Source organism: Podarcis vaucheri, assembly GCF_965113315.1.
Source record: "Podarcis vaucheri genome assembly, chromosome: 2".
Classification (NCBI taxonomy): Eukaryota; Metazoa; Chordata; class Lepidosauria; order Squamata; family Lacertidae; genus Podarcis; species Podarcis vaucheri.
Window position 1 is genome coordinate 34,833,249 of NC_138760.1, and position 25,442 is coordinate 34,858,690.

The window sequence follows — 25,442 nt, forward strand, 5'->3', positions numbered from 1 at the left end:
AATCCCATTAAGTTTAATGGAACTTACTCCCAGATAAGTGTGCATAAGACTGCAGCTATGGCAAACACAAACTGAGCCAAAGACCAGCGTTGTTATCTCTTACATGTATTCATACTCCTGCAGCAAAGCACTCCTCCCCCATTCCACAGGCTTCTTTCCTTTTTCCTTCTTCAAAAGCTGTGCATTTTCCTTTTTGCAGTCACCCCAACTGTTTGCCCCGCCACCAAGAAGAGCCTTGTTAATTACTCTTCCATGATTTTTGCGAGTAGAAGTGAAATTTGCAATATTCTGCAACAAGGCATCTCTCCCATCTATAGCAGGTTCTAAAGGCTTGAAGGAAGATGATGGAGAGAGAGAGAGAGAGAGAGAGAGAGAGAGAGAGAGAGAGAGATGCATATACTTTAGTATTTGCTTCAGAAATTGAGGGCTCAGGTCCATGCTATTTCAGCTCTCTACTAACCATGGTTTCCTTGTGTCTCATTCCACTTTTTAGCTAAACTCTGTCTTGGCCAAACTGGAACACCTGAGTCCTCCCCCCTAAACCTCCCTCTTTAGTACCCCTTCTTGCTTTAACTTATCATCCCCTCTATGTGCATTAGAATAATAGAATGGTAGAGTTGGAAGGGACCATGGGGATCATCTAGTCCAGGGGTCTGCAACCCGCGGCTCCGGAGCTGCATGTGGCTCTTTTACATCTTTGCTGCGGCTCCGGGGCGGATACTAGCGAGGGGAGGAGGCGCATTGTGCGCCCCGACACTCCTCACTGTGGCGGGTGCTGTACTGGCTGTGACGTCGCATGGGGGCGGTGCGTGCGTTAGTCACGCACCGCCCCGACATCACCTTCCTGCCCGCTGTCAGATCGTGGCTCCGGAGATATATTTGTTTTAAATGTCGCAATGGTTTTGCGGCTCCCAGTTGTTGTTTTTTCTTCGGAAACGGGTCCAAGTGGCTCTTTTTGTCTTAAAGGTTGCAGACCCCTGATCTAGTCCAACCCCCTGCAATGCAGGGATCTTTTACCCAATGTGGGGCTCGAATCCAAAATCTTGATTCACAGTCTCATGCTCTAGAAGAGAGATGCGAAAAGATGAAAAGGACCCAGAGAGGTGGTAGGGCTTATGCTCAGTCCTTCCTAGACTGGCAGCAACTATAGAATTTCAAAAATTTGCACCAGTTCTACCTATATTGGTAGAACCAGCCTATTCAGAAAGAGGAAATGTGATGACTTGAGTGCAGATCTGGTGGTAAATGAAACCAGCTGTGCAACTTAAGAATATAGGCAGCATCAGCCCAGTTGTGCAAGCATCAGGGATACAGTCCCTTTTCCTCCCACTTTAGTGAGGGGGGGGCAATGGGAAAGGTTATTTTACCCTTTACCCTTGCATAACACACATCTGGTGGTTATGTGGCACTATAATATCAATATGTTCTCTACCGCATCCCTGATTGGCAAGCGTTGTGTAATGAAGATGAAAGATCCCTTAAAAATGGTGTTGAAGCAGCAGGGCTGTGAACAGGTATGGGGGTGAAAGCGAAGGCCGCTAAGTCAGGGAATTTTCCAAGGGGCTTTTTGCATCTTGAAAGCTGACTTTTCATTTTTTTTAAAAAAAATATATACGCCCATATATTACACACAAGCACACACAAAATCAGTGAAGCTGTATCCTAAGCTCCATTGCTTTGAAAGGAACTAGCAATTTTTAAAAAGTTGGGGTTTCTGGATATTTGAGCTACATTGGAGACAGCCAGCTGGCTCTTATCATTGGAAACCTGCTTGCAAGGGTGAGATCAGGAAGGTAGGAATTACCTGCCTGGTTCATTCCCAAAAAACCATCCAACCTATTATCCTGTCTCCCACAGTGGCAGCACCTGATTGCTTCAAAGCTTGGTGCCAGACTTCCCATGTTTTGGGCAGATGGGGGCTAATCTGCCCCAGGAAGCACTCATCCAAATGGCCCCATGTTGAAAGCCAGAAGATTTATATCCTCCTCCTCCATAGTTTGGTCGTAGTAAGTCATTTTTCTGGAGCATTTGATCAGAGCTTCCTGGCCTTCCAGACTACAAGTAACCACTGAGACCATGCAGTTTCAACTCCTGCACAAAAGAGGATAAGGTGCAGAATTTATTCCGAATGAAATAAAGCAAGGCAATCTTGATTTAGAGTTCCGAAATGCCAGTGAGCTCTATGGGTATGTCAGGACCATTGCATTGGGGCAGGGAAAGGGGTTAACGCTTCCCTTCTTCATTGCTTTGAAGGGCTCATCCACACTTAGGTTTGCTCCGCATTTCCAGGCACGGGTCAGGGCTTTCCAGGTCTGTGTCTGAGCACTCCCCCACGCGCTCCACAATTTCCCCTTTGAAAACCCACTCTTGCCTACTGAATCGGAGCAGGCAATCCGCAGAAAACCTTTGTTCCGATTCAGCATTAAAATTGTAGAATCATAGGATTGTTGAGTTGGAAGGGACCCTAAGGGGAATCTTGGACACAGACCAGGTGTGCGTGGACCTGTTCCTAGAAAGTGTGAGGAAACAAGTGAGTGTAGATGAGCCCCAAGATTAAAATCACAGAGAGAGGGAGAGAGAGAGAGAGAGAGAGAGAGAGAGAGAGAGAGAGAGAGAGAGAGAAGTGGCTGTCGTTTCATTTGTTTTTAATAACACAGGAAGATCTGATACTGCCATCATGCCTAGTTTGGCCCCCAGTATTAATTGACTGGCATATGGCCAGACGTTGCTCATAGTTCTCAAGTAGTATGAGGTTTCAGACACCCCAATAAGTCTGAATGTAATGTGAGAAGTACTTAAAAACTGTGATTGCTAAGGCTGCAGTATTGTGCTGCTGTCAGCACTTACCTGAGAACTCCTTGGATCTTACTTCTGAGTAAACTTGTAAATAGGCTTTGCTTCACTGCAGTGGAGCTTTGTTTGCTCAGCTCCAGGTCTGTCTAGTCCCCCCCCCCCCAATAATCTCTGCTCTTGACCCATCCTGGTGGCAATGAGCCTTGCAGGTTAATTATATGTTTCCGTTGTGACAGATTTATCCTCGGCTTCATATGCACTTTTCCCCCGGTGCCTGTGTATGCGCTGAGTCAAGAAAAAGCAGGGAGACTCATCTCAAGCCTATGTGCGCTTATTCAGCTTTTGGAAGGGGGGGTGGGAAATATTTCAGAATGATTTTGAAAGAGGAAGTTGACTTTACACACAAAATGTTGTTTAGTCGTTTAGTCGTGTCCGACTCTTCGTGACCCCATGGACCAGAGCACGCCAGGCACTTCTGTCTTCCACTGTCTCCCGCAGTTTGGTCAAACTCATGCTGGTAGCTTCAAAAACACTGTCCAACCATCTCGTGCCCTCCATCTTTCCCAACATCAGGGTCTTTTCCAGGGAGTCTTCTCTTCTCATGAGGTGGCCAAAGTATTGGAGCCTCAGTTTCATGATCTGTCCTTCCAGTGAGCACTCAGGGCTGATTTCCTTAAGAATGGATGCGTTTGATCTTCTTGCAGCCCATGGGACTCTCAAGAGTCTCCTCCGGCACCATAATTCAAAAGCATCAATTCTTCGGCGATCAGCCTTCTTTATGGTCCAGCTCTCACTTCCATACATCACTACTGGGAAAACCATGGCTTTAACTATACGGATCTTAACTATACTCCTTCATGGATCACTGCCTTGCTATGGCGAAGGGGCTAGAATAACTTGGAGAAGCTATGAGCTATGCGGTGCAGGGCCACCCAAGATGGACAGGTCATAGTGGAGAGTTTTGACCAAACGTGATCCACCTGGAGCAGGAACCGGCAAGCTACTCCAGTATCCCTGCCAAGAAAACTCCATGGACAAAGACACAAAATAGGGACTCCTTCCTTTCTTTCTTTCTTTCTTTCTTTCTTTCTTTCTTTCTTCCTTCCTTCCTTCCTTCCTTCCTTCCTTCCTTCCTTCCTTCCTTCCTTCCTTTCTTTCTTTCTTTTTGCACAGATCCTTTCCCAAGACCCTGAGTTGTGAAACGGTTACTGCCTTTCGCAGCTCAGCCTGCAGGAGAAATGATACTCTTATGTGTGAGGGAAAATCCACTTTGCCCCCTGCTGAGCTGCCACTTGATTTGTGAATTAAACATTTATGCTGCCTTAGCAAGCAAGAATTCTAAGGAAGCTTTCCCTCCACCCTGCACATCACTTATAAGAAAGCATTTTGGTTTTTCTCCCACTGAAGCCAGTCAGCGTCTAGTTTCTGGGGAAAGATGAACCCATGCTGGAATCTGGAGGAAGCAGGTCTGGCAGTGGTCTGAAAGAGGTAGCCGGAGCAGGGGACTGTCAGGAAGCGATCATGTACCCACTTCAAGGTCAAGAAACAGAAAGCGAGAGTGGTCAGAGAGAGAGAGAGAGAGAGATGCCCTTGAAAACTCCAGGCAGGTCTCAGGGAAGAGACAACTTGTTCCCAAAAGTACCAGGTGCTATCAGGGGTTGCTAAATTGCGGCCCTCCAGGTGGTCATAGAATTGTAGAGTTGGAAGGGAACCTGGGGATTATCTATTCCAGCCCCCTGCAAGGCAGGAATATGCAGCTGTCCTATACGAGGATTGAACCTGCAACCTTGGTAATTATCAGCATCGTGCTCTAACCAACTGAGCTATCCATGTTGCTGGTTTAGAACTTGCACCATCCCTGACCATTGGGCTTGCTGGCTGAGGTTGATGGGATTTGGAGTCGAACAACATCTGGAGGCCCCCAGGGTTCCCCATAAAGTTCCTGAGTCTAATAGTGCTGGATAGTGGAAATGCATAGAGGGGCATCTTTCGGGCTTGGGTCTGCATCATCTCTTGCTGCATATGCTAGCTGTGATGATGGCTAGGTTTGGTGCATGATGCATCTGAGGGCAAGGATTTTGGTTTCTCAGTGGGGTCTGGCTTGGAGGCTGCAGTCCCTGAGGGCCTTGGCTTGGGGTTCTCAGGTTCAAAGGACTCATTATTCTGGTGTGCCCTAGTTGCTGGACCAGCTTCTGTAGGTGGTGCAGCTGTGACTCAGTTGGCCCATTTCTATCTGGCTCACTGTCCAAGTCACTGGGACAGTAACCTGCAGTAACCTGCAGTAACCTGCAGACCTCTAAAACATTCAGTAACCTGCAGACCTCTAAAACTATCCTTATCCTAGTTCCTTAAAGGTCTCTCAGCTTTAGCCTTCATTTCGCCTACTCTGCTAAAACTGCTGCTGTCCCGCCTCTGTCCCTGACCCACTGTAGTTCTTCTAAAGCACTTCTACTTATTCCTGATGTTTTGAGACGTGTCTCTGTGTGTGCACCCTGAATTTCAGGTGACTGCAGCAGCAGGCAAGAAAGGTTTTTGAGCCAGGCAGCTTAAGAGAAAGAACCAGTATTGATTAAAAAGGTGGCAATTTTATTTAATTTTGTTGCTCTGTCAGTAACAGACATATGAATAACTCGGAATATAACTCTGTCGCTGCGGGCGGCAGGAAGGGAAGCACTACAGCTTCGTGGTAGAATGCATGGTTTCATGCCAAAGGCTTCAGGGTCAAGCCTGGGATCTCCAGACAGAGATGGCCCTGCCTGAAAGTGCAGAGAGCTCCTGCAGCTCAGAGGAGACAATACTGAACTAGATGGGCCAATAGCCTCACTTATTAAAAGTAACTTCCTTGGTTCCTAGAGTTCTAAATCAAGTGTGCGGAACCTTTGTCCCTGCAGGTGCTGCTGCACCACAACTCTCATTGGCCCTGGGGATGATGGGAGTTGTAGTTCAGCAACATCTGGAAGGCCAGGGGTCCACATCCCTGTTCTAGATGTTGTGATTTTTCCTGCTGCATTCAGGCCCACTAGTTAGTGATGGCCATCAACTTTGATGGCTTTTGAAGAGGATTAGACAAATGAATGGAGGATGTAGCTATCCATGCCTCTTAGGATTGTATCCTAAGCATGCATAGAGATGTACAGTGGTACCTCGGGCTAAGAACTTAATGCATTCTGGATGTCCATTCTTAACCTGAAACTTTCTGGTTCTTAACCTGAAGCACCACTTTAGCTAATGGGGCCTCCCGCTGCTGCCGAAGCACGATTTCTGTTCTCATCCTGAAGCAAAGTTCTTAACCTGAGGTACTATTTCTGGGTTAGCGGAGTCTGTAACCTGAAGCATATGTAACCTGAGGTACCACTGTATAAGGAAGCAGGTGCAGGTGTTTCTACTGTGGAGTGAATCTGCTTCCTCCTACCTTTGTTCCTCGAGGAACAGACACAGCCTCTGGATTCAAGTACGGATTGGTGGCTCTTCTTCTTCTTCAGCCCTCCCACATGCCACACATGGGCTGCCCACTTCCCCCTCTGAAGCAGCTGGCATATGGATCTGATCAAACATTTTTGCATGCCATTATTATATTCTTGAAGATGTACTCTGTTAAAGGCAGCAGGGGTGGCGGGGAGAGGGAGGCACCTTCATGAGTGATGCAAAGGGGAGCCACTCAGCACTCTGCACATCTGGCTTCTGCTGCAAAGCATAAAACCAGGATTTGCCTGTGCTCAATCCAAGAGAGGAGGCTGTACTTCTTTCCAAAAAATGCAGTGTGTGTGCTTCTCCAGCAGCCTTAACACTAAAATCATGTATATTTGTAATGACCCTTAAAAACAATAGCAGGAGGGGAGTGTCATTTTTACCTTGTATGTGAAAACTCATTTTGTGCTACAGCAGGCCACACTTAATATGCACTGCAAAACGAAACATTAAGGACTGAAACAGGGGTGGGATAGTGCATGGGTTACACGTGTGATGCCAGGACACCAACATAATACAGGGCAAAGTTAACATGGTACTGCCAAAATAATATTTAAAACCGTTGGGGAAATTCTAACTTCCTAACAAGTTCTGAACTTTGCTTCCTGTAGCATCAAAACAGTTTATTCTACATTCCAATCGTCTAAATCCAGAGACAGAGATGGAGACTTTTAATTAAACCAGGAGTAGGTTAAAATGCAATCTCTGGGTCTCTTTTGCCATCTTGGACTCCTGTTTACCTTTTCAGTCCCTTGTATCTTGCAGGTGTAAACTTGACAGCACACCTTCCCTTGATAGAATGTACATGCTGCTGTTTCTCTCCCACGTTGTGCCTTAGTTTAACTTGGGGGTGGGGAGCCTGTGACCCACAACTCCCATCATCCCTGACTATTGGTCATCTGGGACTGATAGGAGCTGCAGTCCAACAACATCTGGAGGGCTGTGAGTTTAACTCTTTAGGTCCCAAGCTTGGGTAGGTTTCAGATGGTTATTTACTGTAGTGATTCAGAATGTCTTCTTGGTATTAGAAACATCCATTCAAGGAAGCTGTGTGTGGTTGTTGGGTGTTCGGCTATGTGTGAGCAGGATGCACACATATGAGTGACCTGAGCTTTGGGGAGTGGGCTGCACATGTGAATGTGTTTGGCATAGGATATGGCTATGCTCTTCCCTATCGCATATGCATCATGGCACCACCTGGGCACCCAGCCAGGGCATCCTTTTTGTGCCCTTTCCACTTCTACACATTCCTGCTCATCTCCTTCCTCGAGATGCCCGCCCCAAAGCTGCACCCCACCTGTTTTTGCATTGTTACAAATAGATCCCAACTTACAAGGTGCCCTGCACTCTCTGGTTAAACCACCACCCAGCAAACTGCTATGATGGGCCTTAAAGGTAAAGGGACCCCTGACCATTAGGTCCAGTCATGACTGACTCTGGGGTTGCGCGCTCATCTCACTCTATAGGCCAAAGGAGCCGGCGTTTGTCTGCAGACAGCTTCCGCGTCATGTGGCCAGCATGACTAAGTCGCTTCTGGTGAACCAGAGCAGCGGACGGAAACGCCATTTACCTTCCCGCCGGAGTGGTACCTATTTATCTACTTGCACTTTGTTGTGCTTTCGAACTGGTAGGTTGGCAGGAGCAGGGACCAAGCAACAGGAGCTCACCCCGTCATGGGGATTCGAACCGCCAACCTTCTGATTGGCAAGTCCTACGCTCTGTGGTTTAACCCACAGCGCCATCCACGTCCCTTGTATGATGGGCCTTATGCACATTTAATTCTTTAACAAAGAATCACCAGCAGTTTGAAGGTAAGAAACTGATTAGCCAGAGTCAATTCTCTGAGTACTCTGGGTATGAGGGATGTAAGCCAGCATGCTGAGCCAACCAAGTATGGAGGAATCCCAAAGAAAACCTTTGTTGCCTGGTGGTCCCTAGGAGACCTCATTTCTGTTCTATGGGGGAACTCTCCACAGATCTTGTCACCTCTCACATCCCCTTCACCAAGCAGCTAGGGTGACTGCTGAGTCCCAGGCTCCGAACCATGCTCCACTCTGCCAACTAAGACATAATTGCTGCTCAAAGCCAACCTGCCTGCTGAGAAGCCACCTGTCCTATGTCCTGGCTGCCCCCCAGAGTTGTGACTGGAAGTGCCCTTTGCAGCCAAGGTCACGCTATGCTCTTCATGGTCTTGAGAGGAGGCTACCCTCTATTGGCTCCTTGCCATCACAAGGTGTTCTACCCCACGATCCAGGTGCATATGCTCACAGGCAGATGTAGCCTTAATTAGTCACAGAATTTGTAGGCTTGCAACTTTCTGTCTCTCTGAAAAGGAAGAAAGGAAGGGGTAACATATGGACACATGTGTCTCTGTGCTGTGCAACCTTTGTTAGAATCATCTCAGTTTCCACTAGCGGGGAAGCAGGGGGAAATGGGACCAGCTTTTTTAAATATAAAAAAATCTGTCATAAAGAGGCAAGTAAAAAGACACCCCAATCCTTCGTTTTAAAAAAAGTGATTTCTAAGCCTGTATATAGGTTTTATACAACCTGTCTCAGTTTTCCACATTTGGGGGCAACAATTTCAGAGTTAAAATGTTATGAAATAAGTGTAATGTACACTTTAGCAGCTTGGCACCATTTTGTACATTTAAATCATGTTAAATGCGACCAAGTATGCAATTTGGAAATATAAAGGGAAGGCTGCATCTGAATGTGAACAAGTTTCTCACCCCTTTTCCAGACGTACTTTTCTGCAATATAGCACCACACTGATTCTACAGCACAGTGTCTAAATATCCCAGTGTCTAAACTTGGACAAAAAGCCAACCCTCTATAAAGGGAGAGGGCTGTATGCATGTGAAAGCTAGCAAAGCATATCTGAATATTGGTGCATGTGGAAAGCGTTTGTGCCCCTGGACCTTGCTTGCTTTTCAGCTTTCTACATGGGAAAGTGCCGGCCATCAGTGCCGGCCAAGCAAGTTAAGTTCCCAGTAACAATCAGAAACACGATTGGTTTAAGATAAGCCAGTTTATGGAGAAGATAGGATCCAGTTAAGTACTTGAAAGATACGGAAGTTGCATGTGTTGTACAGAAAAATAAGCTAGAGGGACACAGCCCCCATGGAAATCTTAGCTGCCGATTGGCAGGTGGTAAATTTTGATAAAGATTTCTAGCAGTGAACAATTTCCCTAGAATGGTTTATAGAATGGCTATAAAATATACTTACTATTAATATTTAGCATAACTTAGCAACAGCTGCGACACCATAATGTACCGGGACAGCACAACTGCACTAGCAACCCAAGAAGTGTGCAACCCAAGAAACCTACCCTAGGAAACCTTGCCAGTTGTACAGTTGGTGCTGTACACCTCTTGCCACAAGTGCAGCTGTGCACAACCTCCAAAGTGGGTAGGAGAGCCCGCCTGAAGTGAGCCACTCGCTTTGCGTGCATGCACACCCAACTCATCATACTGTCCTGGTTCCCTGGCACCACTATCTTCACTTAAAAGAGAAATATGGGGGAAAGAAGAGAGGCCCAGCACACCTCTCCCATCTTGCAGGCTGCCATGGTCATCTGTACTAAAAGAGCTGCACTGGTTGCCTGTTCATTTCCTGGCCCAATTCAAGGTGCTCACGTTGATGTTTAAAGCCCCTAAAACAGGGTTTCCCAAACTTGTGTCCCCACCTGTTTTTTTGTGTTGTTGTTTTTTTGGACTACAGTTCCCATCATCCCTGACCACTGGTTGTGCTAGTTAGGGATGATGGGAGTTGTAGTCCAACAACAGCTGGAGACCAAAATTTGGGAAATGAGTCATGACCCCAATATCTGAATGACTGCCTCCTTCCCTATAGACCCTCTTGGGTGCTGAGATCGGCAGAGGGTCCCTCTTGGGAGTTTCTCTGCCCTCAGAGACTGTGTGTGTGTGTGTGTGTGTGTGTGTGTGTGTTCGTCCGTGTCCTGGGGGAGGGCATTCACTGTGGTGGCCCCTAAGCTGTGGAACGCCCTCCCCACAGAGGTGTATCTGGCACCTTCATGATACAGCTTCCAGAGGTTGTTCTTTTTACCCTGGCTTTTGACACTTGAGATATGTATTTTGGGGACCTTCCTTATTTTTATGGTTGTAACTTGATTTACACAGTTTTAATGGTGTTTTTTAATGTTGAAACTTGCTCTGGGACCTTAGGGTGAACAGCAGAAAATGAATGAATGAATGAATGAATGAATGAATGAATGAATGAATGAATCTTTCTCAAAATAGTCCTCAAGGTAAACTGTTTCCCCCTTAGGAGCAGTATAGCAGGACTGAAACAAGATTCTTTAAGGGTTCTAGTCAGCACTCAACACCCCTTCTGCCACCTTTCATGGAGAGCAGACTTTCTGCTTGCCCATCTCAAAATTTCACCTTGCATGGTGGGATCCTGAGATGCAGCTTTTGGGCCACTGATGGAGCAAAGGAGCATAAAAATGACTTGGTTGGGGCTTGACTGTATAAACATGGATGCTCTTCCAAAGAGCAAGGCAAGAGAAGAATGAAAGTGGGGGAAGTCGTAGCCTGGCAAAGGAGCAACAAGAATGTGTGATCACCAGAAATCATTTTTTATCAGATCGTAAATTTATAAGCTGATTCTAGATACCTAATGCTTACAACTTTATATCTTTGTGTACAATTTGTTTGGGTTTGTTTGTATTTTTGCTTTTATTGATGTAACCCAGCCTGTGACCTTAAGGGGGATATAAATCCCAGTGATAAATAAATAAGTACATGATGGCAGATTGCAGGGCAAGTGAGTCTATAGTGATCGGATAATAAGTAATTTTAGGATTGAGGTTTAGAAGAGAGGGAAAGGGCTTGAACTAAGGGTGGGAAGAGGAGAACAGATGAGCTTGCACCGAAAACAAGGGAGAGGGATATATTGCTGCAGCTTCTTCCATTTTGCCTTCTTTTAATTTCCCTCTCATTGAGTCTCATTTGTCCTCCCTGTGTTACACTTTACATGAAGAGAAGGATAAGCATAGGCAAGAGCAAAACAAGGGGGAAACAGGCCACCAGAGTGGTCATTCCAGGGGCTTGAGGAAGGAAGGGGAACTATTTACATCCCTTAAAAGGTAAAGGCACCTCTGACCATTAGGTCCAGTCATGGCCGACTCTGGGGTTGCAGCGCTCATCTCGCTTTATTGGCCGAGGGAGCAGGCGTACAGCTTCCAGGTCATGTGGCCAGCATAACTAAGCTGCTTTTGGCAAACCAGAGCAGCACACGGAAACGCCGTTTACCTTCCCGCTGGAGTGGTACCTATTTATCTACTTGCATTTTGACATGCTTTCAAACTGCTAGGTTGGCAGGAGCAGGGACCGAGCAATGGGAGCTCACCCTGTCACGGGGAACCGCCGACCTTCTGATCGGCAGTTCCTAGACTCTGTGGTTTAACCCACAGCATCACCCTTGTCCCTCATTTACATCCCTTAACTTGCTTTTATTGGGCACCATCAGAGTTTGTTCTCTTTCTCTTCTTCTCTTAGTTTGTGCATATTGTTTCTGACTGCTGCCTTCTCAAGAATGTAGTTTAGAGGTTCCACCCTAAGAAATTGCTGCTACTTTTAATGCACAGGCACACACACTTGCAAACACAAAACTGTGTACAGTATTTTTGTTTTATCAGAATTACTGTGTCCCCCATCAGATTCACAGGTCCACTTGCTGCCAACTGCATTGTTCTTATGTGCCTTTGACATTGTGTTGTATTAGTGTGAGGTGTCAGAAACTGACCATATATTTATCTTGAGTTGTACAGGTGTCTAGAACTCTGAGTCCTAGCAGATTCCTTGGCCACAGTGCTGCCACAGGATTCCTGCTTACCCGGATCCCTTTGCCATCCAGTGGGAACACAGGGATGACAGCAAAGGCATGGTTTGGATTTGTTGTTAAAAGCTCAGTTAAAGTGTGGAGTTTGGGGCATGGACAAGGATCCACAAATACCCTTGTGAGCCTGCTACTAGCGAGTCAATCTTCTGCTCTCACCAGAGCGCAAAATCAAGGAGAGCCTCCCCACTCCTTTCTTTAGTTCCTGGAGAAGCTTAGGAGAATGGCAGGGATTCTCTCTGGTTGGGCACCAAACCTCAAAAGCACTTGGAGAACTATGAGTCTTACTGATGTATTCTGTGCATTCTAAGGCATAGTCCAGTGGGTACAGTATATATCCCAGCCCCTCCTCAACTGTAGACAAGAATAGGAGTTTACTCCCCCCCCCCAAGTAGTGCTCAGTACCTCAAGCTCAGACTAATGTCAGAAGACTTTGTTCCCTCCCTCTGGAGGGGAGGGATAGGGCCATGTTGAGAACAAATATTTTGGTGTTTACCAAGGCAAGCTCAGATTTAATGACCCCTGGGCCTGTATGGGTATTGTAATTCTAAGGTGTTGCTTTAGGGCAGGGATAGCCAACGCAGTGGTTCTCCTGATGTCACTGGACTACAGCTCTCATCACCCCTCATCATGGACCTTGCTGACTGGGACTGGTGCTAATTGGATTCCAACAGGTAGCTCAGTCGGTTAGAGTGTGGTGCTGATAACGCCAAGGTTGCAGGTTTGATCCCCATATGGGACAGCGGCATATTCCTGCCTTGCGGGGGGTTGGACTAGATGGTCCTCAGGTTCCCTTCCAACTCTACCATTCTGTTGGTTCTGTGCAAGCATCTTGCAGGGAGGGGAAGCATCATGCTGGCTGTCGGTTCGTTAAGTAGCTGCTGAGTCTTAAAAATCACACCAAGTGGATTGCGTGAAGTATGATCAACCCCTTAGTATAAGCATCATAGACGGCACACAATTCTACTTGTGGATCTTCTGCCATCTGCTATATCATTGGTTCCATTTTTCCACAAAGCTTTCCTGAGCTAGGCAGAAGGGGGGTGTATTTTCATAATACTGACAGATAAGCTCCCCTTCTTGGGAAAGTTGCCCTTCATTTTCTTTGTCTTTTAGAATGATCACAGCACCATTTTGTGCATTATATCCTGAGACTTTGCAGATAGCTCTACAGTTAGCGTGGGAAGGTGATCGAAGGTAAGGCCAGACTCACTGCGGAACTAGACAGAATCCTCTTTTTGTTGAGAGTTTCCTTTTTTGTTGCTGCCAGGAGTTAACACGTAGGGGTATATGCTAACCTAGAAACAGCCAGCTCTGTGACCTAAGCAGCCAGCCAGTTTGAAGGAGCATTTGCCCAATTCCTGTCTGTTCAACCCTTGACTTGCCTTCTGCTCTCTGGGGCTCTTAGCATATATACTTTTTTCACTAGGAGACCTGGGGCAGCACCCATAAATCTCTCCTTTGCCGACAGTCCCTCGCGACGTAAGCTACTAAGGAGCTTCAGACAGCTCTTCAATAAGGTTGCTATTCTGAACCATTTCCTGAGAAGATGTGCCGAGGTTTGTGGCAGACTCTGTTCATATTGTAAATCTGTAAGTGCCTGCACCCTGTTTGTCCGAAAGCTGCGAAAGGCAGCCGCACCCAGCACAATTTCCACCACATCAGTGCCATGTGGCACTTACAGAGAGCTTTTGTGGGGGAGAGTTGTGTTCCCCCAGGACCCCACAGTGCATCAAAGAGAAGTAGAGACACATTTTCTTGATGGAGTGTGTGTATGTAGACAGAACTGAGAAGAATTCAAGCCCCCGGTCTTACACTCTGCATTTTTCCGATGACTGCCGCACCAGGAAGAATCACCCAATAAAACTCACTTAGAAGCATCTCTGCTTGGCAGGGAAAATTCTGCCTTTGAGCCTTGGAAGGCAGCCCAATTGCAGTGTACCCCACATTCTGGCTGAACTGAACATGGGATTCACGTTTATTCCGCACAGCAAGCGAAACCTAGCACAGGTGGCTTTGCAGCTGACTGGCACATCTACCCTGGGCCTTCCAGTGCTTTAGCAGAAAGCAGTTGGGGAAGTTGGGTTGAGTGGAGATGCGGGACTGGCGTAAAAGCCAGGGGTCCTTCAATGCGAGGCACATCTGTAGAATAGGCATAGAAAGCCTTGGCCTTCCTGAAGTCTGTAGGCACCTGAGAGACAGGCTGTTACCTCAGGGTCTGAGCACAAAAGCTCTGCCCTTTCCTAGGTCTGTAAACAATGGAGAAAAATGCTGCTAGCTCAGGGCCACCCATGCAACAAGTCCATGCTGATTTTCTTAGAGACTTCCCTGATCCAAGATGGGTTGCAACAGGAGCACTACCACCATGAAAATATATGGTGGAAGAGTAAGAAATAGGTCTCCAAATCCATGTTTTGGTTAAAAGTGGGTCCTGGGTCTGAAAAGGTTGAAAATTCCTGCTCTAGAGGCACCCCAAGAATCTGAACCAGAACGCTTGCTGTGTTTGCTGCTGAACATTGTTTTTGGACTGACATTTTATGATGAGGTTTCAAGTCCACTGAAATTGTTTAAATTTGTGAACTAACAACGTTTTATACTTTTCACTGGTGTTTTAGACCTTTTAGTAAGTTGCGTGTTACATGTTGCTTCTTACCACATTCCCTTGTGACGGGGCTAATTTGAAACCCCAACATATAAATAAATCTATGCAGCCGAATTTACAAATGGGCACCCATGACTCGCTATCTTGGAGAGGGTCTTCTTAACACGTGAACAAAGTGCCTATTCCCCAAATGCAAGCTCGGCTGTGAAATGTTTACAAGCTGCATACCAGTGGTCAGAGTGGGGAGATGCACATCCTCCTCAGACTTTCACACGATGCCTCAGCTCCCTTCCTATTGCTATGACAATACTAAACTTTACTGTGAAGTCACTGATCGGTAGCAGAGGCTTCACAGCAGGCTTCCCGCAGAAATGGACTCTCAGCTAATGGACACTACTATCAGGATGTGCAACTGTAGTGGCATGATAAGAAAATGATAGGGGGTGGATGCAGATAGCAATTTGTTTGCCACCGTGTGCATGTAACTATTTGATGAGCTGCTGGTCTGTAGCATCCTCTGACAAGTGGCCAGGAGAATTTGTATATCATTTGTAGTAGTTCATCTATGCATGTCCGTACATATGTGTGTAATGCAGGGTTAACGGGCAGGGGAGGAAATGAGGGCAGAGAAGCCACACGTGCTTTAGGGTTGCCATTCCCCCAGAATCCTACAAGCCTGAGAAAAATTTCATACTCCCACCCCCACCCCATAAACACACACATACACACAAGCTCTCAAACAAGGAGGATGTAAGGTTAGAGGGAGATGTGTGCAAGTTACACCGGGAGAAGAATTTCTGCTAGGTTTAGATTCACCCATTGCAGTGCCATGTGCCTGTGTTAGCTTCACGTTTCAATGCAGATCTTAAAGTGCAGGGCTTCCTGTCCAAGAGGTGTTGCATTGAAAGGAAAATTCTAACAGGTGCAATCTGTACAGCACCAGCGGCTCAGCGAACAATGGGGAGAAGCTACACAGGGCAGGCATCCTGCCTTCGGTGCAGTTTTTGTGAGGTGGGCATCCCACACCTTTGCATATCACAGGACAGAGCACTGAGTATGAATTTCACAGCTTTTCTCTTTCCTAAAATGGTGTTTAGAAACAGATGTCAATTTCCCTTTACCTTGGGTATTTCGCAGAGAGGGAGCTGTCCCTGGAATAGAAAGGTGCCCTGTGTGTACTTAGAAGCATTCTGACCGGAATACCATATTTTAGGAAAAACAAAAAAACGCCATATTTTGGCAGTGCTAAAATACACACATTCGTCTTCTTTTCTTGTACATAATTCAGTGGGGCAAAGAGGGGAGCAGGTAACCCTGAAACGTCTTGTTTCAAAACCCAGCAAAAAAGAGAGGGGCCCATGCAGTCAAATGGCTAGTGTAGTTTTGCATCCTGTTCTCTCTGCCACAGCCACCCAGCTATCGAATAGGGAATATGCCAACAACATTTCAGGTTTTGGTGGGTGTGGGCAACATTTAGCCACTTTGCTTAGAGTAAAGGTTGGAGATATTGGCATTCCCGGAACCTGATCACAAGCAAACCCAATCACAAAGGGTTGGGGAGCAACTGCCACACTCTGACCTAGCTAAACAGCAGCCTATGAATGCAGCCCCTAAGGACCCATGCCTTTGACGAGAAGATCCCAGACAGCACAGGCCTTGTTCCAGGGAGGTAGAAGGCAATGCCTTCCTGTTCCTGCAAAAGCTGCTGGGAACAGGCTCTGTGCAGTGAGCTGGGATCTATTTGCGCTCCTATGGGACAAGCTACCCAGCACTCAGGAATAATCCAGCAAATGCATCTCCTGCCAAATTCTGCTCATATTTCAGGAGAGGTCAGCTGGCTTCCATCTGTGCAGGCCTGGCATGCAACAATGTGTGCGTGCCTGTAGGTGTGCAAGTCCATGTCTGGGCAGAGGGCATATAAGGCCTTTGCGTGCAGGCATCTATATGTGTGAGAATCTAGGTCTCGCTTACCTCTCTCTGGTATTTGGACACTGGGTCTGTCTTGCCTGTATGTGTAGGGAGAGAGAAAGAGACTGTGGGTTTTATCCCAGGGTCTCTTTGCTGGGTACCCTGTGTTACAGAGAAGCTCCCTATACCCAGGAATGTTGCAGGGAAGTGCGGATGCCACAGCAGCATAATTCCCTCGTTGTGGATCTTGAAATTATTGCCCCTGGAACCACTGCCCCTGGAACCACTTGCCCCTGGAACTCTGTATTTTCTCTGGGCTGATGCAAGATGAGGCAGTGGGCCTGAGCCAGGTACCCCGGTTAAGTGTCAGAGCCTGCTTGGTGGCCTATTTATCACAGGGCAAGAGGCAGAGTTGCAGCAGGTGAGGGGTTAAGTGCAGGCTCAGCTGTTCCGGCTTTTCTTGGTTTCGCAGTGAGCTGTTTGATGTCTGAATGCACAGGGGACTCCCCCGCCTCTCAACCCTCTCCCCCCCCTCCTCTGCTCTCTCTCTCCACCCCCCATGCGCGCACACATACACACACACACACCCTTTGCGGACCATGCATTCATTCAGCAGCTTCGTCTAATGGCACCAAGTGACTCTCAGCCTGCACGCTGCTCCTTCCCTGCTTGAGCTGGAGACACAGCATGCAGCTCCTCCAATGGAGCCCTCTTAAATAGCTCCGCACGGGGGAGCTGCCAAAAGAAAAACCACGGAGAAAAAGCAAGTACTGTAAAGGGAAGAAGCAGAGGGTCTGGGAGCAGAGGGAGCTGCCAGCATAGCCGCTCCTGGGCTTGCCGGCAACACATGCTCTGCTCGATGGCTAACTCAGGCTGCCTCCTGGTCTCCAACTCAGCCTTGCTCCCACACTCTCTACCTTGCCCCCCGGCCTTCCTCTACCTCCAGCAGGTAAGTCCGCCTCTTTGTACCTACCTGCTTCACACGTGGTTGGACTCCCCAGATCTAAAGGTCAGGGCTTTAATCGCCTCCACCCCTTTCCCCCCATCCTCCCGAAAGGCACGTCCGTTTTGCTTTCTCAGTTGTCACAGGAGTTGTTAACGGTTCCAGGGTAGCACCTGTGTGCTGTCTGGCTGCAGAGGTGCTGGCGTGGCAGCAATCAGATGCGAGCTTAAGATCAAGGAGATTGCACTTTTCTGGGGCTTTAATATTGTTATTGAGGATATATCTAGGTCCAACTTTCGGAAATGCATTCTTAGAGACAACGGGTGAATGCATGGCACACAGAGACCATGCGCGTGAAATTTCTTTTTGATGTGTATTGTTATCCTGAATACAATCTGTGTCATCCAATGGCATATGCATGGCTTTTTTGTTAGGGTTCATCCCAGCCTCCCTGTGTCCCAGTTGCCTTTCTATTGCGGCCGAATTTTACGCCTCCGGTACGGTTGGATGTTCTGTATGTATATGTGTGAAGTAATTTAAAATATAAATCTGTCTGTCTCGACTTGGTCCTCCAAAGTGCTGCAACCCAATTTCCAGCCAGCTGAATCCCAGGCGTGTCTCCCTTAGCTGAAGAATCTCGCTGCAATGTGAGTCTAGTTCCTTAACTTCTCCCGGGGGGTGGGGAGAGGGGGGTTTGGCACGCCTGTAGTATCACCACCACTGCACTTCCTTCCACTCCCATCACTGTGGTCCTGGAGCTGCACATGTTTCCTTGCCTAGGATCTCCAGAGGAAAGGAAGCCGTTGCTTCAAAAACCTCTTTGCAGCATCGGAAATCCCCATTTCCCAGCTGTGCTAACCCTTCCATTTGCGCTTGAAGGAGTTTTAAAAATTCATGGCATCCTAACCGCTGGCATTAAGTGGCCTATGAGGCCAACCACCTTGGTGGGTGGGGGCGGAGGGGGCTCTTGCTGGTTCGTTCCAAGGTCTTAGTCAAGAGAAAGGAGGCAGCTGTTATTTGGTTTTAATTCTTCAAAGGATCTGAAGGGAAGGCATTGTGAAGCTGCAGTGACAAGACAGCTCAGGTCCAGGACTTGCTCAAGTTTTGCAGAGTGAGGTGGCTGCTTCTTCCTTATAGCGCTGTCTAGAAGAGAGGGGTCCTTTGAAACATAGGGCTCTCTGCGCTTCGGATGTGTAAGTCAGGGATAGAGAACTAGAATGGAATGCCCAGCAGTCTCAGAGAGAGAGAATATGAGATTTGGGGTTTCAGTGTTTGCCTCCTTGTGCTTGGGAATCCCTGAAGAAAAAAAGAAGACTAACTCATTCAGAATACATCCCTCTGTTCCAATCAGCTGCATGAGGGATTTATGAATGCTTGAGGGGAACACTGGGGGAATCTCTCTTGTTTTGAACTACAAGACAGTCTGGGCTAAGATGATTAAAACAGAGAGGATATTCTCTTAGTGGAATCCCTTTGGGCTTCTGCTTTTGGTCGCACTGCGTAGCACTTCAGCCTGCTAACTCTTCAGCAAAGCTGCATGGACACGTTTAGCCTGGTGCTTATTGCATTTCCCCTAGACTGGGCAAAGAAATATTGCGAACAAGATCATTAAATGAGTGGCTAGAGCCCACAACGCCGGCACAGAGGAATTTAGGAGAAGGAGAGGCTTCACTCAACAGATTCCTTTTCCTAGCCCTTTCTCCAGCCTCTTTGCTTTTATTCGGCCTCCCTCATTCCCTCTTTGATTTTTCCAAGTCTCTCGCACTTTGCTTGCAGATTTTTTAGATTTTTAGCTTTTGGGGGTTTTGTTCTGTTTTGTTTGGGACTTTAGCACATATTTTTTCTCCTCCTATCTTTGGCAGAAGATTGGTGCCTTAAGTTCCTATTAGTTTAAAATAGTATTTTTAAAAAGAAGAACTGGGACTGGAGGATGGACTTATGCAGACGATGCAGTTCATGATGTAATTGATCATATTCTGCCCCCAATTTGTTCCACATTTGGATCCTTTCAAGGCCTAGATGGGTGTGCCATGGTGACTGAGTGTGAGCTCCTCACCATGTTTGCCCTTATCTCATGGTCCAGTTTTGGTCTAGGCTTGGGCAGAGCACACTTAAAAGCCCTGTTGTCTAATATTTTAAAGGAGGCAAGAACCACATTTTGCACTTAGTAGGCTGCCTGAAAACTCTGCTTTCCAGGGAGCAGGGCATATATAAACAAACCTTCCCAGACAGGTAGAAAACTTGCATTTCAATGATTGCCTAAATGATTGCTATGTAGGCCCACTAGCAGATACTGGTCAATAGACAGTCCAGGGTACACAACCGCAATCACTTTATCTCCTACTCTCCGTCTTGATTTGCAGAAGAGGCTGGGTGTGGACAGCAGGATGGCACTATTTCAGGGCCAGCTCAAGCTGTTTTGGTACCTAGGATAGAAAGTGCCTTCCCTTCTGTCACCCATAATAATTAAATAATGTGACAATTTGCTACCCATTATTGGTGCTCCAAATCCATCACCTAGGTAGAAGTAGGATTGTTCCTGCTGATTTCTGTCACTCCATAATTGTTCCATGGGTTCCTTAGAATCAGACAGTACTTTTTACATTAATCAAGGCAGGATATTAAGTTAGATGGACCATTGTTCTAACACGGTGTAGCAGTGACCATGAGCTTTAGGCCCATTAATTTTGCAAGGTATTTTTTCTTTAATCAAGATTCATCACCCATAAGTAAAAAACTGAACATTTCGCTTCAGTTTCAACGGTGACGTCACTAAAATGCTTTGTCATAACACAGCTGTATTCATGCATTTTTAACATCTGTGTATAAGTTCACATGTTAAATGCAATAGGGACCGCTGATACAATCTCTAGTGACACTCTTTTCTCCCACAGGCCCATTAAGTGTTCAAAGCAATATTTTTAAAAACCCAGCTTCTCCTTCAATAGTCCTCTCAGTTGTTTATCGCTTGACACTCCTGGTGTGCCTCTGAATGAATGTATGGGGGAAAAAGTGTGTGTAATATATTACTTTACTGGATCATTTTAGAAGTGAAGGGACCCAGACAAAATACTTACATGATTTATACTATCAAGAGTTATAATTCTTATACGGCATATTAGGAGGATTCAAAATGGATTCAATTAACGGAACTTTAGAAAACTGAGGTTCAGATAGAGGGAATTCCCCTGTGTGTGCAGATATGAAAAAGGCGTGGAACGACATAAATAGCAAATCTTTAAAACAGACATCTGCGCATATATGTTTGTGTATGTATTTATTGCACACATATAATGAAATCTGTTTAAAATAAATTGATGGTGCCTGTGTGTTTGTGTAGAAATAGCTGGGAAATGTTGGGTTTTATAGCTGATGCTGAGGGTTATTATTGTGTGTCTTAATGACCAGGCTGGATGCTGATGAGAATTTCCAGATTCTTTTGGCAGTGAATGCCACTTGTAAATGGCGGGGATGAAACAAATTGGGTGTTACCACTGCCCAAATAAAATTTGAACATTTGGCTCATTAAGTTTGATTTATTCAGTCCCAAGTAAAGCCAAAGTTTTAGTTGAATTGCTTTAATATTAATTAATCCCTTATACACGAAATTATTGCATTTTGCTCATCCAGCAACACAAGGTGACCCACACAATTACTGTTATTTTCACACCGAGAGAATAACAACTGAACAAGTCAAAGGAGTCGGATTCTCATATTAAATACTTTGCACAATGCTTTTGTGATTACCTGCTTACACACATATAAGGTGAATTTAGAACTAATGTTTACCGGCGTGTTTATAAAATTTAGCCGCTACTCATGTTGGCTTGCATATTTCTTCAATCCTAAAAAGGAAGCTTGAGTCCACCCATGGAAAATGGTATCAGAACCCATAATTCCATGCACACATATACACACACATGCCTGGCAACCAGTTATTTCTTGAAAGGATATGACCGGAGTCAAAGGCAGGATTTGCCTCTATTTCGGTTTCATTAGAAAGGACGCCCTTGTTACATGTCCATTCTTGGGCTTGTTTGGAGCACATTAACATTTCTTTGTGTGTCTCCAAAAACAATTTGTTTGGAGAACGATGACTAGCCAAGAGCCTGGGAGGCGCCAACTCCCTCCTAGGCACTTTGGGGGCTAGCCGTGGACTGCTTCCTGCAGTTGCCACAGGCAGCCATGGCCAATGTCCCAGCTGCCCCTCAGGAACTCCTCTGTTCCTCTGCATGGTGTATACTTGCCAGGCATGCAGAAACCGCCAGCTTCACTATCTTTTCCTACTGGGTCTAGGTAGTAGGGTGTTGGGAGGAAGAAAGAGGTTGCTCTAATGACTTCTGTTGTGTAATATACTTTTTTTAAGGGTGTGGAGTGCAGGGGTGAGATACAAGATTGTGGCTCAGCTTAGTCAGATATAACTTTAGTGGGGAAAGAAAAAAGGCTGGCAAAGCTATCTGAAAGGGCTTGCTAGCATTGTGGCATCCTTTTCTCAGTGCAGCATAATCGGCAAAGATTGTGATCATCCTGCTGAGTCGCTTAGTGCTTTGAAACAGCCCTTGGCGTAATTGGGGAGGGTAGGATCCTCAGTGCTTCTGCAGACTTCTTGCTTGCCCCAGTTGGTGCAAGCTCTACAGTACTATGAAGCACCCTGGATATCCAGCAATGTGTACAGCAGATTCTGTAGCCGACGGGTGACTCGATTAATGTGCGCTAATTTGCAGAGTGGGTCAAAGCTGCTGTTAAAATTTACACTCGCATCACATGCCGCCACATGTTGTTTGAAGTCTGAAGGAAGCTGAGGATCCTGCAAAGCTTTTGGGTCACCCCAAGCGGTGTGCGTCTCCGAAATGACAGGGCCTTCCTGAACAGAAAATTGCTGTAGCTTAAAGGCAGCTTAGAGGAGAAAAAACGATGTCGTCAGGTTAAACATCTCTAGAGAATAAATGTTCCTTCATCACTAACCACATTGTTGCAAGTGAAATCCTTTTTTATTTATCTATCCTTCCTGCTGCCTCTTCACCCCTTTCATTTTTCTTTACTTTTGACAATCGCAGCCTAGCTGGGATACACTCTGCTCCCCAGGCCCTCAGCCCAGGAAGCAGTGTTTGGGTAGCAGGCACAGCTGGGCTGAAGGAAATATTTTTCCACCAACGATTTGTTGGGGGGACGACGACAAATTATTGAAAATGTGTTAATATAGAAGCATTTGCTAACTGATTTTGTCACTGCTGTGTTTTCATTTTGTGTTGCAAACCGGCTTTTCCCTAATAAAGAGATAGTGGAAACACAGCAGAGAGGGAGGGAAGGAGAGAGAAAGAGAGAGGGAGTAGATTAAATGGGGGTTGTTGGTTATTTAGCACTTCTTGCTTAATCACAGGAAGGTTTCTTACATATATAGAAAAAGAATTGCGATGGTGGGCACATTCCGCGCATGTGTGTAAACACATCTCACTCAGGCTAACACAAATGTGTGTTTTATTTTTATTTTTTCATATCATCACTTAAAGTTACAAATACTGATGCTGTTTGGCTCTTGCACATGAACACATAAGCCGCTGACTCCATACAATTTCACACATCCCGGTGTTTGTACACAGCATATTGTTGTATAAGCTCATAGAGCGCGGTCTGTATAGGCATGCTCACACAAACCAGCATCAGAAGTCTTCTGCAAATTCAAATATACAGGCACTGACTCGGACACACTTAGATTTAAAATTCGTTTGTTTTTCACCCAAGCTTTCACAGCTCAAGGTTGCTTGCCCAGAATGAAATAAATTCAGCACCCCTGCCTTCTCCGATATGCAACCCTAATCTCATTGACAAATTCAGAGAAGACCCTACCCTTGTGCAAATCCTCATTTTTACTGGCTCCCCTTTGGCATCGGTCAAGTCGTTTTGCTCCTTTGCAGCATTTGCTTTATAGGTGGAATTGAGTTGGGGCCGAGGGACAGGAGTTTGCGGCAGTGCTGGTGTGTTGCTTTAACTAGGAACCGCCCTGCGATCTTATTCTCCCCATCATCTTTATCATCATCACCATCATCACACTCCCACATCCCATCTCTGAATTTGGAGGAAAGAAGAAACCTCCAGAGTTTACACCCTCGCCATGAGCAGCATCCCAGAATGGCTAACGCTGCCGGGTAATGTTTGCCAACATAATATTCTATTTCTGCTGATGGAAATTTCTTGATTTCATGCCTTGTTCATATTAGTAAAGAAGAGCAATTAAATCGGGAAATACTGTGCAGCCTGATAAGTTATAGCAGCCAGTATAGAGTTCCTAGTGTATGTGGGGAGCGCATTTGTATAAATTCCCAGAGCTGAAGATTAAGGTCTGCACCAAGACTGTGGGTGGGTGGGTCAGTTTGGTACTGATGTCTCTTAGTCACAATGAACTTCTAATATGTGCACACCTAGGTGGCTAGGGGGAAATAGGAGCCTTGGTGTCTTCTGTCCCTGGCGCGGCTTCTCTTTAGAAGGAAAGGGAACAGAAGGGAGCCAGGCCCTGCAGCTGCAATCCAGGCAAAAAGCATAGAGGTGGTTCAGTTGAGCCAGTCTGCAGACCCTCCAAGAGTCCCTATTTCCCAGGGACAGTCCCAGATTTACAGAAGCCATCCCAGTTTCCGATTTGATCCTGGAATGCCTCGCTTTCCCTTAGGACGTCCCTATTTTCATCAGAGAAATGTTGGGTGGTATAGAGTTATGTGACCGCCCGAGGCAAGGAGATAAGTAACTATACAACCTATAGAAGACATCTGAAGGCATCCCTGTCTAGGGAAGGTGTCTTCCCCAACCCTTCTCTGCTCAGCTGTTCAGCCAATCTTCCATCACAGCAGTGCAAGGGGTGGGAGTGGACTCCCCCGCCACACACCTCTGTTCGCATTGCAGTGATCGTAGCTCAGGCCGGCCTCATAGAGCTCCAGTAGCACACAGTCATGAGCAGCTTGGTAGGCCAGGCCTCAGATGGAAAGACCTGGGGCTCACCAAGCTTGTGAGAGCTGCCATCTCAGCAATGCGTGAATTGGAAGGAAAGACCCAGCCTCACCCTTTGCCTGTGCCACAGGCACAACAGCTTCACTTCAGAGTGACAAGAGGGAGGCGCGCACACACACACACACACACACACACACAGCCCCATACTCACCCTGATGAAGCCATAACAACAACTTGCCGCAATTTAGGTTAGCCTTCCCTTCTGTTCCCTGCCCTAAAGTGGCTTAGGGCCCCTCCAGGAAACTAATTTGTTGAGTATTTGCCCTCATAATGCTTGCAAAGAGAATAATAATAATAATAATAATAATAATAATAATAATAATAATTTATTATTTATACCCCGCCCATCTGGCTGGGCTTCCCCAGCCACTCTGGGCGGCTTCCAACAAACATTAAAAATACATAAAAATGTCACACATTAAAAACATCTCTGAACGCCTTCAGATGTCTTCTAAATCTCAGGTAGTTGTTTATCTCTTTGACATCTGATGGGAGGGCGTTCCACAGGGCGGGCGCCACTACCGAGAAGGCCCTCTGCCTGGTTCCCTGTAGCTTTGCTTCTCACAGTGAGGGAACAGGCAGAAGGCCCTCAGCGCTGAACCTCAGTGTCCCGGCAGAATGATGGGGTGGAGACATTCCTTCAGGTATACTGGGCCAAGGCCGTTTAGGGTTTTAAAGGTCAACACCAACACTTTGAATTGTGCTTGGAAAGGTACTGGGAGCCAATGTAGGTCTTTCAGAACTGGTGTTATGTGGTGTTATGTTAGGCGGAGGTTACATTATATTCGACTTCCCATAGCTTTTGTTCTTCTGATTTGTTTGTGGGACAGAGTTATGTGGCAACGAGCATTCATCCTGATTTGATT

General features: G+C 46.4%; 1 protein-coding gene across 6 annotated transcripts in view; it reads left to right on the top strand.

The window, feature by feature from the left end:
- Nucleotides 1-25,442, top strand: part of RBFOX3 (RNA binding fox-1 homolog 3) — a 346,079-nt gene that overhangs the window by 268,276 nt on the left and 52,361 nt on the right. For 2 of the 6 annotated variants that reach the window (XM_082210969.1, XM_082210968.1), the window contains exon 1: nt 17,442-17,583. The exons of 2 other annotated variants lie outside the window; for them this stretch is intronic. In XM_082210969.1, the coding sequence (XP_082067095.1) occupies nt 17,482-17,583 (102 nt within the window). In that variant the 5' untranslated portion in view covers nt 17,442-17,481. Of the gene's footprint in view, nt 1-17,434; nt 17,584-25,442 lie in introns of those variants that run through there. 2 more of the 6 variants (XM_082210964.1, XM_082210966.1) reach the window with 2 other exon arrangements.